We start from the raw sequence: 15606 nt of genomic DNA, 5'->3' as shown, positions 1-15606 counted from the left end.
CTACAGATAATACCCAATGTGTCAGTAAGACAACTGATGTAACTTTGCCAAACAAGTAGAATTATCCTTCCTTCTTTGTCCTGCTCTGTCCTAGATTTCAATACTTGATCTGCCCTAACATTTTCCTGTATGTATTTCTTTATCCCAGATATTGGAACAATTGCTAGCAAGGATAGGTAATGACAGATTTTCATTTCCCAATATAGTCTGGCAAAGAAATTAAAGGTTTACTTCTCCTTGCTAATCCAATCCAGATGGGATGGATGGAATCATTAAAAGTGCAAGCAAGGAGTGCTCTGGCTGCCATACAAGACAGTGTAGCTACTGTTTATTCCTGATTATGGGACAGGATATAGATGAAAATCAATAATAAGACACCTCATTTTAGCCAATAGTTTAAATCTTTTCTCCTGTGTCCCTCTTCTTCAAGCAACTGAATTATCTGTATAAAATGGAAACATATCTGGTTCCCATTTCAAACTATAGTACAGATACCAAAGAGGAGAGTGCCAGAAAAGTAGAGTACAAAGTGACCCCTTAGAAAGGCCCAGGCACCTGCTGAAAATTGAGGGGAAGGTCTGATATTTCTAAGTGACTGATAATTACATAGGTGATGACTACAACACAAAAAAACCATTGACAGGAAAGATGAACATAGTTCTCCTTTTTAAAGTTTCTACAAAACAGAAATGTCACAAGACACATTACAACAATGCAGTGGACCAAATTTTCTTATTTATTAAAGAACAGAAATAAATTTTGCTTAAATTTAAAAAAATAATATTAAAACTTAGTTTATCTTTCCACTGAATAAAACTGAGAAAAAGTTGGCTTTCAGATCATATATTTATTTAAAAAAATAAAATGGGAAATTGACAAAGTTACCACATTATTCTGCATGCTAACAGGATTTCCCAAGCCTGTGAGAGAATCATTTCTTGAGCAATCAAAAAAAAAAACAAAACAAAACTTCCTCAACAATGTAAAAATAGGAAACTTTTCAATCCAAATTCAAGGTCTTTATTACTAGTTCCACCTCACAAGCTAGTGGGATGTACCTGTGTCACAAGCTGAACTCCTTAGTAAAGAAAGCTTGAGAAGACACTAAACAAGGATGTTACTAAAAGACGATGATTTGTTAAAATTATAAAGCAATTATCTTTTGGCCTGCAAATAGACAACATCAGAACTCTCCACCACTGTGGATCTGGCTCCCCATCACAATGTTATTCTGAATCCAGGATAATTACAATTACATGGCATTTTTTTCTGCATGCTTTCTTGGCCCAAACCCTGCATGATAACATATACAATTTACAAGATGGGACTTGAAATTCCCATTCTCACACAGGATAGTTAGGGAGTGTTACCAATAATAAAGAATAAAAGTTATACAACATTGATTATTATAAATTATATTTGTTCTTATCCACCCCCATTCTCCTTAATATGTTCAGATTCTTTCCTGCAGAAAACATGGTGTTCCTATATAATACCAATTACATCATTAATGATGATTAGAATGAGCTGTAGAAACCTTGATTCTGAAGACATGTATGTGCAGGTGAGACGCAATCTGATTGCAAACACTGACACAGTAGCGGATCAAATCAAAGAAAGAGAAAACCTGGAAAGAAAAGAGACATTCTCAGCACCCGTTTAGGCTCTCCCTAAGCTTCCTGAAAGTAAAGAGGAGTGGACTCTGTTTTCTCTGCAGATTGACCTTCCATTCTAAACAATAATTCAATTTCCTTGCAATCTTTCCTTCACACACAAACTCTTTGTTAGAGAGACAGATGGCAAATATTTTAAGCTTTATGGGCCTTATTGTCTTTGACACAGTTGCTTAACTCTGCCATTGTAGCATGAAACCAGCCAAAGACAATATATAAATGAATGGCCATAGCTGTGTTCCAATAAAACTGTATTTACCAAAACAGGCTATGGGCCCACAGGGTGTAGTATGCCGATTCATGCTTTTTTACTCAGTCAGCAATTTGCAATTTATGAGCCCTGCCTGATGGAGGCAGGACTAGTAAGATTAATGCAAAAAATAAAAGGCTCAAATATAAAGTCACAGAACTCTCACACAGCCCCATTTATGTGGATTTCTGACATTCCAAATCATTACAATTATATGAACTATCTCTCATGACTGGTTCATCAAAATAAGAAAACAAACAACCTTCAAACCCTCAAACCATGAAATAAGACTTAGTACAATACCTACCAGGGCAATCCAAAGTACAATATATTCGTCAATAAAGCTGTTAAAATACTGGTCCAGAAACAAAAGTGCTGGACCTATGAATGCTGTGTCATGCAAATGCATTTCACTTTTCGTCATGTGTGCAACCTATGAATAAAACAGAATAACGTAGGCATTTTCATAGGAGGACAATTGTGGACTACAGAGTAAATCATATTGTGCTCAGATATCAACTTCCAATAATTATTTAGGAATAGCTGTTGAATTCCCAAAACTAAAAACCCAACAATAAGAAATGTGTCTGAGAAAGAAAGGGATATATCATGTCAACTAACCCGCCAAAGATGCTTTTCACAAGAAGCCTTGATTTGAGTGTCCAGATTGAGACTGAAGAATGTAGATAAACTGAACAACCAAATTAAACAGTGGATAAAAGGGTGAAAACTTGTATGTTTTCCAAGAACTTCCAGTAACTTCAAATTGTAGCTTCACAAAGGGTAAAAATAGTACCCATGTTGATATCAAGAGATTCTGATTAGAGGAGGGCAAACTCTAGGACCATTTAGGAAGCACAGAATGAAAACTATGGCCATAAAACCAAAATAAGATAAAAGTGAAAAACAAAACAAATAAAAACTCAGGTGCTTACCACAAGCTTATTAGTGATTTTAGCAGACACAAAACCAAATGTCAGTATATAAAGACAGGGATGCTTTTCAAAAAGCTGAACTGCGGATTTCTTGTAGATCATTGCAGCTAATGTAATCACTGATCCAATATGGAGAAAAGGAGAAAGGACACTTGTTCCCTGTACAGAGTGAAGAGAAGAGTTAATAGTATTCAGTGCTCATCAGATACTACATGGATCTGCTCCAGAACAGTTCAACTCAAACTTTCAGGAACCTCATGATGCCTGATAGGCAGCAATTTCTATAAATCACAAACTAGAAGAGCTAATGAAAAGTAACAGCATAAATTGATTAGGCACAAACTGAAGATTTCACTTAAGAGACCAGGCTTACTTTTACAAAGCAGCTCATACTTTAAAAAACATGTGAATAAGTATGTGTGTGTGTGTGTGTTTATGCATAAAAGTATGACTATATAAAGCATATAAATGTGGGTAAGTATATACAAAATTGAAGTTTTGAACATTAGTTTCTTTAAAGGCTATGTATAAATTATAAATTAACAAATGATTTTATACATTTGAAATAAAAAACAAAATGACAACAAAACCAAGTCCTAATGTAAACAAGTGTTGAAAATCTTAAGGCATACTTACTGCTATTGTTGATCCATTTTTGCCAACACCACCTGTGAAGATTACACGGAAGTAATTTGTACAGGAAAATATAGTCCCTGCTACAGTACAAAGTGCAGGAAAAATTTTCATTTGAATATTCAGCACTGGAATCTTTAATGGGTAGAGAGAGAAAACAATTAAAACATACACAAACTAAGAAAACAGTCTAATATTTGATTCATCTTCCCAAAAACTTTCCATTTCCTCCAATTACATAAATATGTAAAGTAATGAAAGTTTCCTTTTCCTCTTCATTACAAGCAATATAGCAAGTCTCAAGAGTTGAGACTATTTAGAAATTAATCTCACTTCTGATATCAACTTTAAAAAAAAAAAACCAGATTCAACTTTATTAACTTGTGTCACAAGTTAAGACAGATTCACCTAATGCATCCCAGAGGTCTTGCAACAGTGAACCAGGATGTGTTCTGGCCTTTTAATAAAAGGAGTGCACCTTGCCTTTTTCTTTGTATATGTTTTTGAATTCTACCTCTAAATCTGTAGAACATTCATAATTGTTGTGAGGAAGTATGAAGCATAACAGAAATGTTGCAACTAGATATAAAAATCTCCAGAGTATAGAGAATGGAAGACAAAATTTCTATTCAGAAGAGTTCCCAACTCCAAATTGTTAGGATACAGGCAGTAAAAGCAAAAGGCAACTAAGAAGGCATTCACATGCAGGAGAAAAAACAGGTCAAGTACATTCAAACAGATTCTACTACTATGCATCCAAAATTTTAAAGTTTAAATGTACTTTTCAGAAAAGTGAATAATATATTCATAAAATATACTGAAAATGTGTTTATTTACCTGAAGTATGGAGGACAGAGTGGATTGATATCATGCATTTAATCTTGCAAACACAATATCCATCATTTAAAATGAAATACACTTGTACTGAATTTTAAAAATCATTTAAGAGTCTCTTCTTTTTTGCACCCCTCCCTTTAGCTTTTTTGGTCTCAAATTTTGTCCAATATGGATTGAAAAGAAAGTAACAGTAAAATAAATGACGTAGTCTAGTAATAGAAACAAATGATTATAGAAACAAGATTCCAAAAGCCCCCAATGGTTTAATAAGCCATGAGTTCTTACAATGAAAAAAATTTTTTTTTTTTTTTTAAATTGAGACAGAGTCTTGCTCTGTCACCCAGGCTGGAGTGCAGTGGTGTGATCTTGGTTTACTGCAACCTCCGCTTCCGGGTTCAAGTGATTCTCCTGCCTCAGCCTCCCGAGTAGCTGGGATTACAGGCGGCCACACCAGGCCTGGCTAATTTTTGTATTTTTAGTAGAGACGGGGTTTCACCATGTTGGCTGGGCTGGTCTCGAACTCTTGACCTCAAGTGATCTCCCAGCCTCAGCCTCCCAAAGTGCTGGGATTACAGGTGTGAGCCACCATGCCTGGTCACAATGAAAGCATTTTAATTAGGGCTGTTTACACTTTGTACGGCTGTCATCTATCTATACTTTCAAAATCAAATAGCAAATGTGGCACTTCCTACTATATGGAAAACCTCAGTTAAGATTGGAAGACATAAATCTTAATGTTTGGATACTTCATTTCTTCAAAACTCTCAAGAACTCACTTTGTTTAGATAACTCCGTTACCTCTTGCAAAAATGCAACTCTAAAGAAAAATTGAAATCAAATGTTCAAGTTTAAGCTGTACTGAAGCAGTGTTAAATTTTCTGAAATTAACTAGGTCAACCTAAAAGTCAAGTCCTAAACTATCCTAAATGGTTATCTTCTCCCCCTAAATCTCCAACCTCTGCAGTCTAAGTTCAAAACTTGTTTTCAATAAAGGAGAAAATCAACACCATGGTTGCTTTGAACTCCAAGAGATTTTTCTGCTCTTGTTCAATAAACTAGGGACATTACGTTCTCAATCTGATGCATCTGGCCGAAACTCAATACTGTGGCTAGTTTCCTGGTTCCCAGACTCTCTTTCCACCCCTCCCACTTTTGACTCCACAGAGACAAAGGATCTCTCTGGCAAAGGGGAAAATACTATACTTTTCTCAGATTCCAAAAAAAGCAAAGCATTATTCTATCACAGGGGCAGCCCTGTATTAGGGCCAGGGTACTAAATGAGTACCATCTCTGTATAATAGTCATCTGTGTCATAAATGAACTGAATGAGAGTCATAACTGTATTTATAATTTGGTGAAATTGCCTTGGGATCGTAAAAGTTAATGCCTTTTAAAAGAATAAGTACAAACATCAGAAAAGCCAGGAAAATTAGTACATGGCTTGGAGTATAAAGTAAGGAAGCAAGCTATTGACCTAGGAGCAAAGCATCATAGATTCTTAAGGTTCTCATCACTTTTGTCATATATGTTAGCTACATACACCAAAACATAAGCTCCTGAGTGACGCATTTTGTTTGAAATGATTTTGTACACTCTCTAGAGCCCTGGTTATTGTGGGTGGCTCAATACACATTTGTTACATGAAGACTAAAATCTCCCTTTCTCTTACTTTCTATGTAGAACTCCTGTTTTGGGAGAGTATGAAGAAACACCTAGCCCCCACATTAGCAATGAAATGAGCTACCAAGAAAATATGAGGCAAAGTGAAGGAAAAGATCGAGTCAAAGGAATCCCAAGTCTCAGCAGGTGATCCTTTAAAAATTGGCACTCCTACTTATAAAAAACACAAAGTGTTGCCATTCTCACCCCACACTTAAGATCAAGGAGGGTGGCACATTCTATCTTTCCCTCAGGTCAAAAAGGACAGGCACGTTCTGTTTTTCCCAACCTTTTTCTTTCTGTCATCATCTTGGAACTCATCAAAGGTGGCCAAAGTGCATCCACTCTTTAGAAATAGCCAAAGAGCTATACCAAAGACATCTTTATGTCAGGACTGCTTGCAGTTTCACGTCTTTAAGAGTCGGGAAGAGTAAGAATTCCTTTGGGTCATGGTGTCTGTCCTACAGCCAGGTGAAAACTCTTCAGACTCATACCATGAAGGTATGCATCCAAATAATAACAATGTAATGTAATTCACTTTTAAAAAGGTTAGAGATAGAAAAAGAAAATCTTAAATTATCAGTATCTTTACCAGATTACAAAGGTCATGTTTTCTGGTTCAATAGTTTGTATTAATGCAGACTACTATCAGTTAGTAAACTTTGACTAGTTTTCTTATAAGCATGATAAAATGTCCTTATAGGCTTTGTACACCAGAGCAGAAATAAAAAGTTTCATTTTGAGATTAGACACTTTCCTCAAATAATGTGGGAATGCCTGTTTGTAAATCATTTTAATGTAAATGAATTCCACCAAAATACAGCAAATGTTAACATAATTCCAGTGTCCACAAAGGAAAATCACCCTACCAGAATTGTTTAAGTGTAAAGGCATTTTAAAGTCTTGTAGTTCAAGAATGAGATATCACTTTATACTACATAGAAAGTCTTCAGTCTGACCAAATGAATCCTGAAACTTTACCTGCAATAGTAACACTCACCTAGTTGCCTTAACTGAATTCCAGAAAGTCCTTTGTGGCTTAATACAATTTGATCAATTACTACATTTACAAGACTCAAGCATCAGTAAAAGTAACCATGAGTTGATTATATGTAAGTCTCTTCCAAAGTAAGAATATATTCTTTTCTGTTTTTTTAAAGAGGGATAGGATAGAAGATAGTTCCAAGACATTCTAAAAGGAATGTCTTTTGGGGAAGCAAAAAACAAAAAAATATGCTTTTTGTTTCTTGCAATGTATAAAACAAGTACTGACTTTTATGGATGAAGACAATTTCTTTCCTTTGGGGGAAAAAAAAAGGGAAAACAACAACAACAACTATAACCTATGGTAAAAACTCATCTCTTTGGGGAAAAAAATTGGCAAAGAATGGGTAATCCATATGTAATAGATGCAAATCACTTACCTTTACAAAACAGCTGATCTTCTGGAATCAGCCTTATGAAGACATCTGCACGTTTTTATTTGTTCTGACCATAAACTTGCTTTCTAAATGTCAGTAAAAGCCTTCTAATTTAATGAGGATTTGGAAGGCAATTTCCATTTTATGGCCTCAATCTCAGAAGAGATGTAAATTTCACACCTGAACCCTAAGTGAATATCTCTTCTCCATTTGGCACGCAAATAAGTGAGAGCTCAATATGTAGTAATTGTTCCTGTATTAGCATAATGCAATTCAAAACAGTATATTCAGTAATGAACCCATAATGCTAAGCAAAAAAAAAAAAAATAATATAGTGATCTGAGGTCAATTATGGGAATCTGTATTGGGAGTTGTTAAAAAAAGAAAAAACAGAATATTTCACTAAGTCTCCAAATATATCACCAGAGAAGTCAGGTTGTTCCCTTTTAGTTTAATGATGCTAACAGTAGGACCAAAGTGCTAACAATAGGATGAAGGGGCACGTGGAGAATCTGTTTTCCTGTTGCAACCTCACCTCACGAATCCTGAAATTAGACTGCTAATTTACTGGGTCTGGGAACTCCATTTCAGATGTGAGTCTGAGAGTTCCTCAGATAAAATACGTAATTTAAAAAGGATAGTTATATTAATTACAAGACAGGACAAAATATTTGATCTTTATAAAAGAAAAAATTATATCTACTATGTACATGTGTAGATTTTTCCTAATGGAAAAAGGTAAAAAGTATACTGAAGCAATTTACTACCAGGCATCACCTAAGAAATAAGGATATGTATATAACGTGCACAGACAACTTCATTTACAATGTTTTATGCATTTCCATATTTACAAAAAATGATTAGGCACACAGGTTGAGCATCCCTAATCTGAAAATCCAAAATCTAAAATGCTACAAATCCCAAAACTCCTTGAGTGCCAACGTGATGCCACAAGTGGAAAATTCCACACTTGACCTTATGTGACAGGTCGAGGTCAAAATGTAGGTGCACTAAAGTTTATTCAGCATCTCCAAGTGAAAAACGACCCTCCCAGTCCCCTTCATAGCTGCAATATATCTTTGTGTAAAGACCCATATCCTGTCACGTAAGTACACCCACAAAGGGTAATAAAATGACATTGTGCAGGCTGGACATTCCAACAGCAGGCTCTCCCCAATGCCCGACATGGGGCCAAGAACTAATTACTGCTTTTTAATTTTGTTTTTGTTTTTTGCTTATTACCTGCTGTGTGGTATAAAGATATTGTTGAAAATGTCAAAAAGGCCTGCAGATAATTTTTGGTTAATAGTGATAACATACAGGTATTCTAGTGATGCTACTGTGCTGCTTCACTACCCTGAACACATTATCTTTTCACTGATATGTCTTATGCTTTGCTAAATATATCTATGTGTAAATAAGTGTTAGAAAATGATTGCCTAACAGTAGTATGTAAATTCAGAGTCAGGAGTAACACTGATGCCAAACCACAGATTATCCACATGGGTGGCTAAGATAGTAACACTTGCTTTCTGATGGTTCAGTACACACACTTTGTTTTATCCACAAAATTATTAAAAATATTGTATAAAATTACTTTCGGGCAATGTGTATAAGATGTATATGAAAATAAATTTGATGTTTGGGCTTGGTATCTCCAGATACCAAGATATCTCATGTATGTGCAAAGACTGTAAAATTTGAAAACATCTGAAATCTGAAATGCTGGTCCCAAGAATTATAGACAAGGGATACTTAACCTGTATAAACCAAACACTGATTTGTTTTCCAATAATCAAGCCAGAAATCCCACTTTTTGGATATTGGTATGCTGAAACTTTATGTACAAGATGTTACAAATAATTTTGCAGGGAAAATTTTGGTATACAAGGCTTATAAAAATAATAACATAGTAAAAACTTTAGGAGTGGGGGTAAGCTTTCAGCTTTATGATCTGGTTTCAGGAAAACAAGAACTATTATTTCCTTCCTATAAGGCAAAACTGTTATTAAAAAAAAAAGAACTAGTGTACTGAAGAGCAAAAGTAATAAAATTCGTATTTCCTACGCATTAGTCTCAAAAGCCAATAGGGTCTCTATAGTGAAATCTAAGATATATAAATGAATGATATTATGTACATAACTAAATAGTTTCACAATTTTCCCAGTTGACTCTGCATTATTTTTACTTCTTCATCTCCTACCCCTTCACAGACTCATCTTCCCAACAAAAGACACTTAATTCATTTCTGGCAATAAATACTTCCAGTAGTGTATCAATTACACTTCTTAAGTACCTCATTTTCCATCATAAAGTGAGTTAGGTAAGGGAAAAATGTTGCTCAGTAAATTTCCCTTATACTTTAAAATTAATCTGATTTTTAAGAATTACATTAATTTATGTCTAGTAAATATTTTCTTTGTTAAGCTTTCACCAAATGAATGATAAATACTGTATTCTGAAGGGGTGATGGTAGAAATCAGCAGTTAACTGATGACGAGGGGAGTACAAACTATGACAACCCAAATCTGAAAGAATACATTAAAACTGTAAGAGCAGCAACAACTTTTATTGAGTGCTTATTAATTTGATAGGCACTATTCTAAGTGCTTTACACAATATATTAACTCTTTTAATGCATAAAATAACTTCACGAGATAGGTACTACTAATGACCTCATTTTACAGAGGAGGAAACTAAGCCAGAGAGAGTTACACAACAGATTAAGTTCACACAGTAGGCCGTGCAGCTTGGGTCAAACGCACACAGTCTGGTTCCAGAGCTTGTGTTCTTGGCCCCCATATTTTACTCCCTACCTCAGAGGTTTGTGGAACAGAATCTGTTTGTAGGAGTCACTATATTTCAGATAGACCTGGAAATCAAGGTCCAAGCTCATTCAAACAATTCCATGGCACTGATTTCATTCAACAGGCATTTATCCTGTTTTGGAGCTAGAGTTAACTTGCAATCTCAAATTTGTTATTCAGCTTTACGTATATGACAGAGAAACTGGTAGACTCATGTAGTTAAGAAAGAGAATAAAAGGTCTAATTTAATCTTGTCACTGGTTAACTTGTTAATAGTGTCTGCTGTTTCCTCATCTGTAAACTGGGATGACAATACTAATTCAGATTCTCAATGGCCTTCAAAAAATAACAGCCCTGGAATAGTCCTAACGTTCCACATAACTCCAAGTAGTAAAATTCACCATCCTCTAAAGAGAAGTTGTGTTCTACTGTTCGCTATGACTTTTCATTTTCAGAAAAAATAAAAGAATTTCACACATTACCCTTTAACTGGATTATCGCATATTACAAAACACAAGCAAAAGACAACATGCATTAAATGGGATACACAATGTGAAAAAAGTTACCATAGACTGCCAAAAAGGTGGTCCTCCAATCACTGCCAGCAAATGCATGATTATTATGAAGATTTGCACTTCAGTCACATCAATTCTGATTAGGTACAAAGAGCCAAAAGAGCAGAATTACTCACAACAATTTCAAGTTAATTACGTGCAAGCTTAGCAGCATTCCTCTATCATGCACAATAGAAAAAAAAATCTCAAATATTGAGGAAAGGGGAAAAGGAGGCATCAAAAATTTGTTATGAGCAAAATCATATAAAATCCAAAGCCTTTTAATTTAATTTGATGAATTTCAAAGAGCAATAAAAACCCCTCCTTTCCAAAGGAAATTTCTGACTCATTGAAGTTGGGCTGAAACCATAGGTTAACCTTTCCCACCAAAAAAAAACAAAAAAAACAAAAAAAAAATTGAGGAGGTATTAAATTTTGAGTATCAAGCAGAGGATTACACTGCACTGCTATAAAACATGAAATCTTGAAATAAGTGCTTTGTAGTATCAGATGAAATAAATGGTGCACTTTAACTCACTGAGACTTTGTAACACTTACTGTTCTTTAGATATATTCATTTAATGTCTGCCATTGTATAGGTGTGAAAACAAAAATCTCCTCCAGTTCTCAAATTCTTATTCTTACTAGGTTAACTACTCTAAGACTTCTGCAAAGAAGATACTGAAAGCAGCCAAGAATTAGCTTTGGGGTTGCTGAAAATAATTTTACAGTCAAGAAGAGACAAACCTCATGCACAACAGGGCAGCAGAAATTAGAAGCCTGAAAGTGTGAAAAAAAGAATATGGGCAAAAAGATTGAGAAGCAAAACATACGCTGTTTTTCCTTTCCTCCTGTAAACTAGCACTTTCTACAATTTTGAGATTATCATTCTTAGATTACTGGATTCAAATGCCTTCTAATTTTGAGAACTTACCCTATAGATATGCTTGCACAAAATGATGTTTATACAAGGTTATTCACTATGGAATTATAAATTTATAATAGCATAATTTAAAAAAATTCCCTCAAAGGGAGTAGTTATAAAAATTATGGTACTTCCATAAAATAGAATATTTTGCAGCTTTTAAAGAGTAGGGCAGCTCTCTATATACTGATATAAAAAGTAGCAAAGATATAGTAAGTGAAAATAAGTTGCAGAATGTGTACAGGCTATTTTTTGTGTGAAAAAGAGACAGTATTCTACTTTTATCTTTGCCAGTAATTGCATAACAAATTTCTCGAAAGATACATTACAAACTAAGAATAGTAGCTACCTGTTGGGGAGTACGGTATAGAAACTGGGGAGCTGGGGGATAAGAATGAGGAGACTTTTCACTGTATACCTTTTTATAACGCTAGTTTTTCAACAAAGTGAATAATTTATCTATTATAAGTAATTAGTCTAAAAGTAGATAACAACAGCAAAGGGATTCAATTCCCAGAACAGAACAGGGCCTCCATTTCTAAAAATATGTAAAGCAGGTAATCTGTAATGTGAGTTTAAGATACATAAGCTGTCATGCTGTGATAAATAACTGGGATGAAACTAATGTCTTGCAACTAAAAAAATGGGTCTTTTTTTCCCCAGGAATGTTTTTTAAACACAAGCTTATTTAGCTGCAAACATACAGTGATGTAGTTATCCTGATATACACATTGAAAAAAAAAATGGACTGAATTAGGCTAAAAAGAATCTGTAGAGCTGACCTGGTGACTGGTGTTGCCAATAAGGGGAATTACACTCAGTAGCAGATTCAGGAGACTAAGCAGGTAGGTGTCAAAGATGATCGATTCTGTCTTGGGTGGAGGAGGGTAGACATCTTAGAACATTTTGCTGGATATATGAAGTAGCCTTTTGGAAGGGGAAGGGCCAGAAGTATAGAATTACAAAATAAAAATGGAGGGAACCTCATGCAATTAATCTTTGTACCATGGATGAATATAAAAGAGAATAGGAAACATAAAAGATCTTTACAAAGTCTCAAATTGGGATTCTTAGGGCAAGTTTTATAGAATAGTCATTTGAAACTTTCAAAGACAGAATTTTCTTAACCATTCTAATACTGACATTTTATTTAGATGAATAATGTCTTACTGTTATGGAGAGAGGGCCAGGAAAACTTACTTACCAGTTGGTAGTTAGTTAAGAATATTTTTTCTTATTTGCTTATCTGATTTAGAAGAATATTCTGAACTCCAGGATGAGAATCTTCTGCTCTGAATCATGAGAACTGCCTATCATAACTCCTGGAAGTGTGTTTCTAATCTTGACTGTCAATGAAAAAGGGTGCATGCAGTGCAAAGTCATTCCCAGGGATGGGAACTAAAGCAAGCTAAGAGGGACAGGTGGTAGAAATGATAAACAAGAGTTTATGATTCTGTTTAGAAGACAGCTAGTTATATGACAATTCATTCTTCCACCTTTCCACTAAGAAGTCTCAGTATGGGCTCAATTTACTGTAACACATACTAGAAAGAGGCTCATTTTAATCTTTTTGGCCATACAGGAAATACACAGAGGACAGAATATTATATAAGGGTAGGAATTTGGCATGTCTGTAATCATTTTCTTTTATTATTATTATTATTATTATTCTCTGAATCATGAGAACTGCCTATCATCAGCGGAGAATCATCAGTGGTAATATTCTCAAGTGTTGGGACTGTTCCTCAAGACCAAAACAAAGAAACTGACCACTACTACCACACCGAGAAAAAAACAATGAAAAACAAAACAAAAACCCTTCAAGACACATAGGGTATGTGGTCGAAGAGCACCCAAACACCAGTGATTTTTTTAACAAAACATATGGGAAAACAAATTACTTATGTGTCGCATTAGATTTCTATAGCCGAAAGTTGTAGAGGGAGAAAATTAAATGATACTAACCACAATTTTCTGTATCTATGAAGGTACATGAACATCTTGACTACTGCTGCTTTAAAATAATTTCCATGGGCCGGGTGCGGTGGCTCAAGCCTGTAATCCCGGCACTTTGGGAGGCTGAGACGGGTGGATCACGAGGTCAGGAGATCGAGACCATCCTGGCTGACACGGTGAAACCTCGTCTCTACTAAAAAAATACAAAAACTAGCCGGGCGAGGTGGTGGGCACCTGTAGTCCCAGCTACTCGGGAGGCTGAGGCAGGAGAATGGCGTAAATCCGGGAGGCGGAGCTTGCAGTGAGCTGAGATCCGGCCACTGCACTCCAGCCCGGGCGACAGAGCGAGACTCCGCCTCAAAAAAAAAAAAAAATAATAATAATAATTTCCTGGCTGGGCGTGGTGGCTCACACTTGTAATCCCAGCACTTTGGGAGGCCAAGGCAGGCAGATCACCTGAGGCAGGGAGTTTGAGACTAGCCTGACCAACATGGAGAAACCCTGTCTCTACTAAAAATACAAAATTAGCCAGGTGTGGTGGCACATGCCTGTAATTCTAACTACTCAGGAGGCTAAGGCGGGAGAATTGCTTAAACCAGGCAGGCGGAGGTTGTGGTGAGCTGAGATTGTGCCATTGCTCTCCAGCCTGGGCAACAAGAGCAAAACTCTGACTTAAAAATAAATAAATAAATAAATAAATAAATAAATAAATAAATAAATAATAATTTCCTATTTCTACTTCATTTTAATATAGGTCGTCAAAAGACAACAAAGAATTCTCCCAATTACTGGGGATAACCCATAATGAATATTCTCATCAGGACACACTTAAATTCCTATGACAAGCCAGAAACAAACACTGTTTTGATGACTGTCACAAAAATAAAAAAAAAAAGAAGCAAACCATTCATCTGATGGGGAAGATATAAATGTGCCAGTCTGAGGTCAAAATAACCTTCAACGCCCATAATAAACTTTAGGCCAATCATTCCTTACAACACTCTAATGATCTACTGATTAACAGAGAATAAAGTGTACTAAATGAATTTAAACTTCTAAACAAGGGAACAGCATCTCTTTAGTTGGAGTGATGATCTCAGGAGGTCATCACTACAAAAAGCTTAGAAAACTCTCTGATCAATGCAGTTATTACATCAAAAGTGCAAAACAGCTTTTAAAAGGGGGTAGAACAACTCCAAAGTAAGTTAGCTAACTATGAGAAAAATTTCTATTTTGAAAGTTTCCATTTTTGTTTATCAGTCTTCAGAGAGATACCTGACAAATGCATTTGGTTTGAATTCCAGAATTCAGTTTTAATTGAGGGATGTGAAGGGATTTAAATGGCATTCTATGAAAGCTAAGCACATTAATCATCTTTCCCACAAATTTTTAATGTCTTTCCCCTCTAAAATCAGAAACAGACAATCCATTTTTCTTCTACATGTGACATATGCATTTCAAAGATACACTTGCAGTTATTTTGTAAACATAAGTATTTTTGTTAAACTATACATAGTAAATATAATTGTGTTGTAGTTTGGCAACACAATTGTTTGCATTAGTTTGGTTAACATAGAATATGCATTAGGGATAAATTCACAATGTCAAAGAATCCCTGATTTGTACAATTTGACCTGTGAGCTATTGTTAAAGAGAAGCATTTTGTTTAAAAAAAATCATCTATTTGAAGAAGTCTAGATTCTTACTCAAGGATTAGATAGCTATTAACTCTAGATTTATAATTATCTGTAAATGGATCTGAAGCTCTAGGTAACTTATGGATAACCAGAGCATGACATTCATTATAGATTCTACCAGAAATACCACGGGTGGGGTGAACTGTTGGTGGACTGAAATAAAGATTACCTAGAAATTCAATATACTGATTTTGAATATTTTACTTTCTATCCTCGATAAGGGACAAACTGGACATGGTAATCTTAATGTTAAATAATA

General features: G+C 35.2%; 1 protein-coding gene across 7 annotated transcripts in view; it reads right to left on the bottom strand.

Annotated features, from left to right (window-relative positions):
• Positions 1-713: 713 nt before the first annotated feature.
• CEPT1 (choline/ethanolamine phosphotransferase 1) overlaps positions 714-15606 on the bottom strand; it is a 46157-nt gene continuing 31264 nt past the window's right edge. For 3 of the 7 annotated variants that reach the window (XR_004058722.1, XM_010359105.2, XM_010359103.2), the window contains 5 exons: positions 10782-10866; positions 3495-3626; positions 2859-3017; positions 2231-2356; positions 714-1627 (listed from right to left, as the gene is read on the bottom strand). Coding sequence is in view for 6 of the 7 variants with exons in the window: in XM_010359105.2 (XP_010357407.1) it covers positions 1508-1627; positions 2231-2356; positions 2859-3017; positions 3495-3626; positions 10782-10866 (622 nt within the window). In the remaining variant the exon portion in view is untranslated. The remainder of the gene's footprint in view (positions 1628-2230; positions 2357-2858; positions 3018-3494; positions 3627-10781; positions 10867-15606) is intronic. The other 4 variants (XM_030935623.1, XM_030935624.1, XM_030935622.1 and 1 more) reach the window with 2 other exon arrangements.

Source organism: Rhinopithecus roxellana, chromosome 8, assembly GCF_007565055.1.
Source record: "Rhinopithecus roxellana isolate Shanxi Qingling chromosome 8, ASM756505v1, whole genome shotgun sequence".
NCBI classification, from domain to species: domain Eukaryota; kingdom Metazoa; phylum Chordata; class Mammalia; order Primates; family Cercopithecidae; genus Rhinopithecus; species Rhinopithecus roxellana.
The sequence above is the reverse complement of the archived record's forward strand: the minus strand, read 5'-3'. Positions and strand labels throughout refer to the sequence as shown.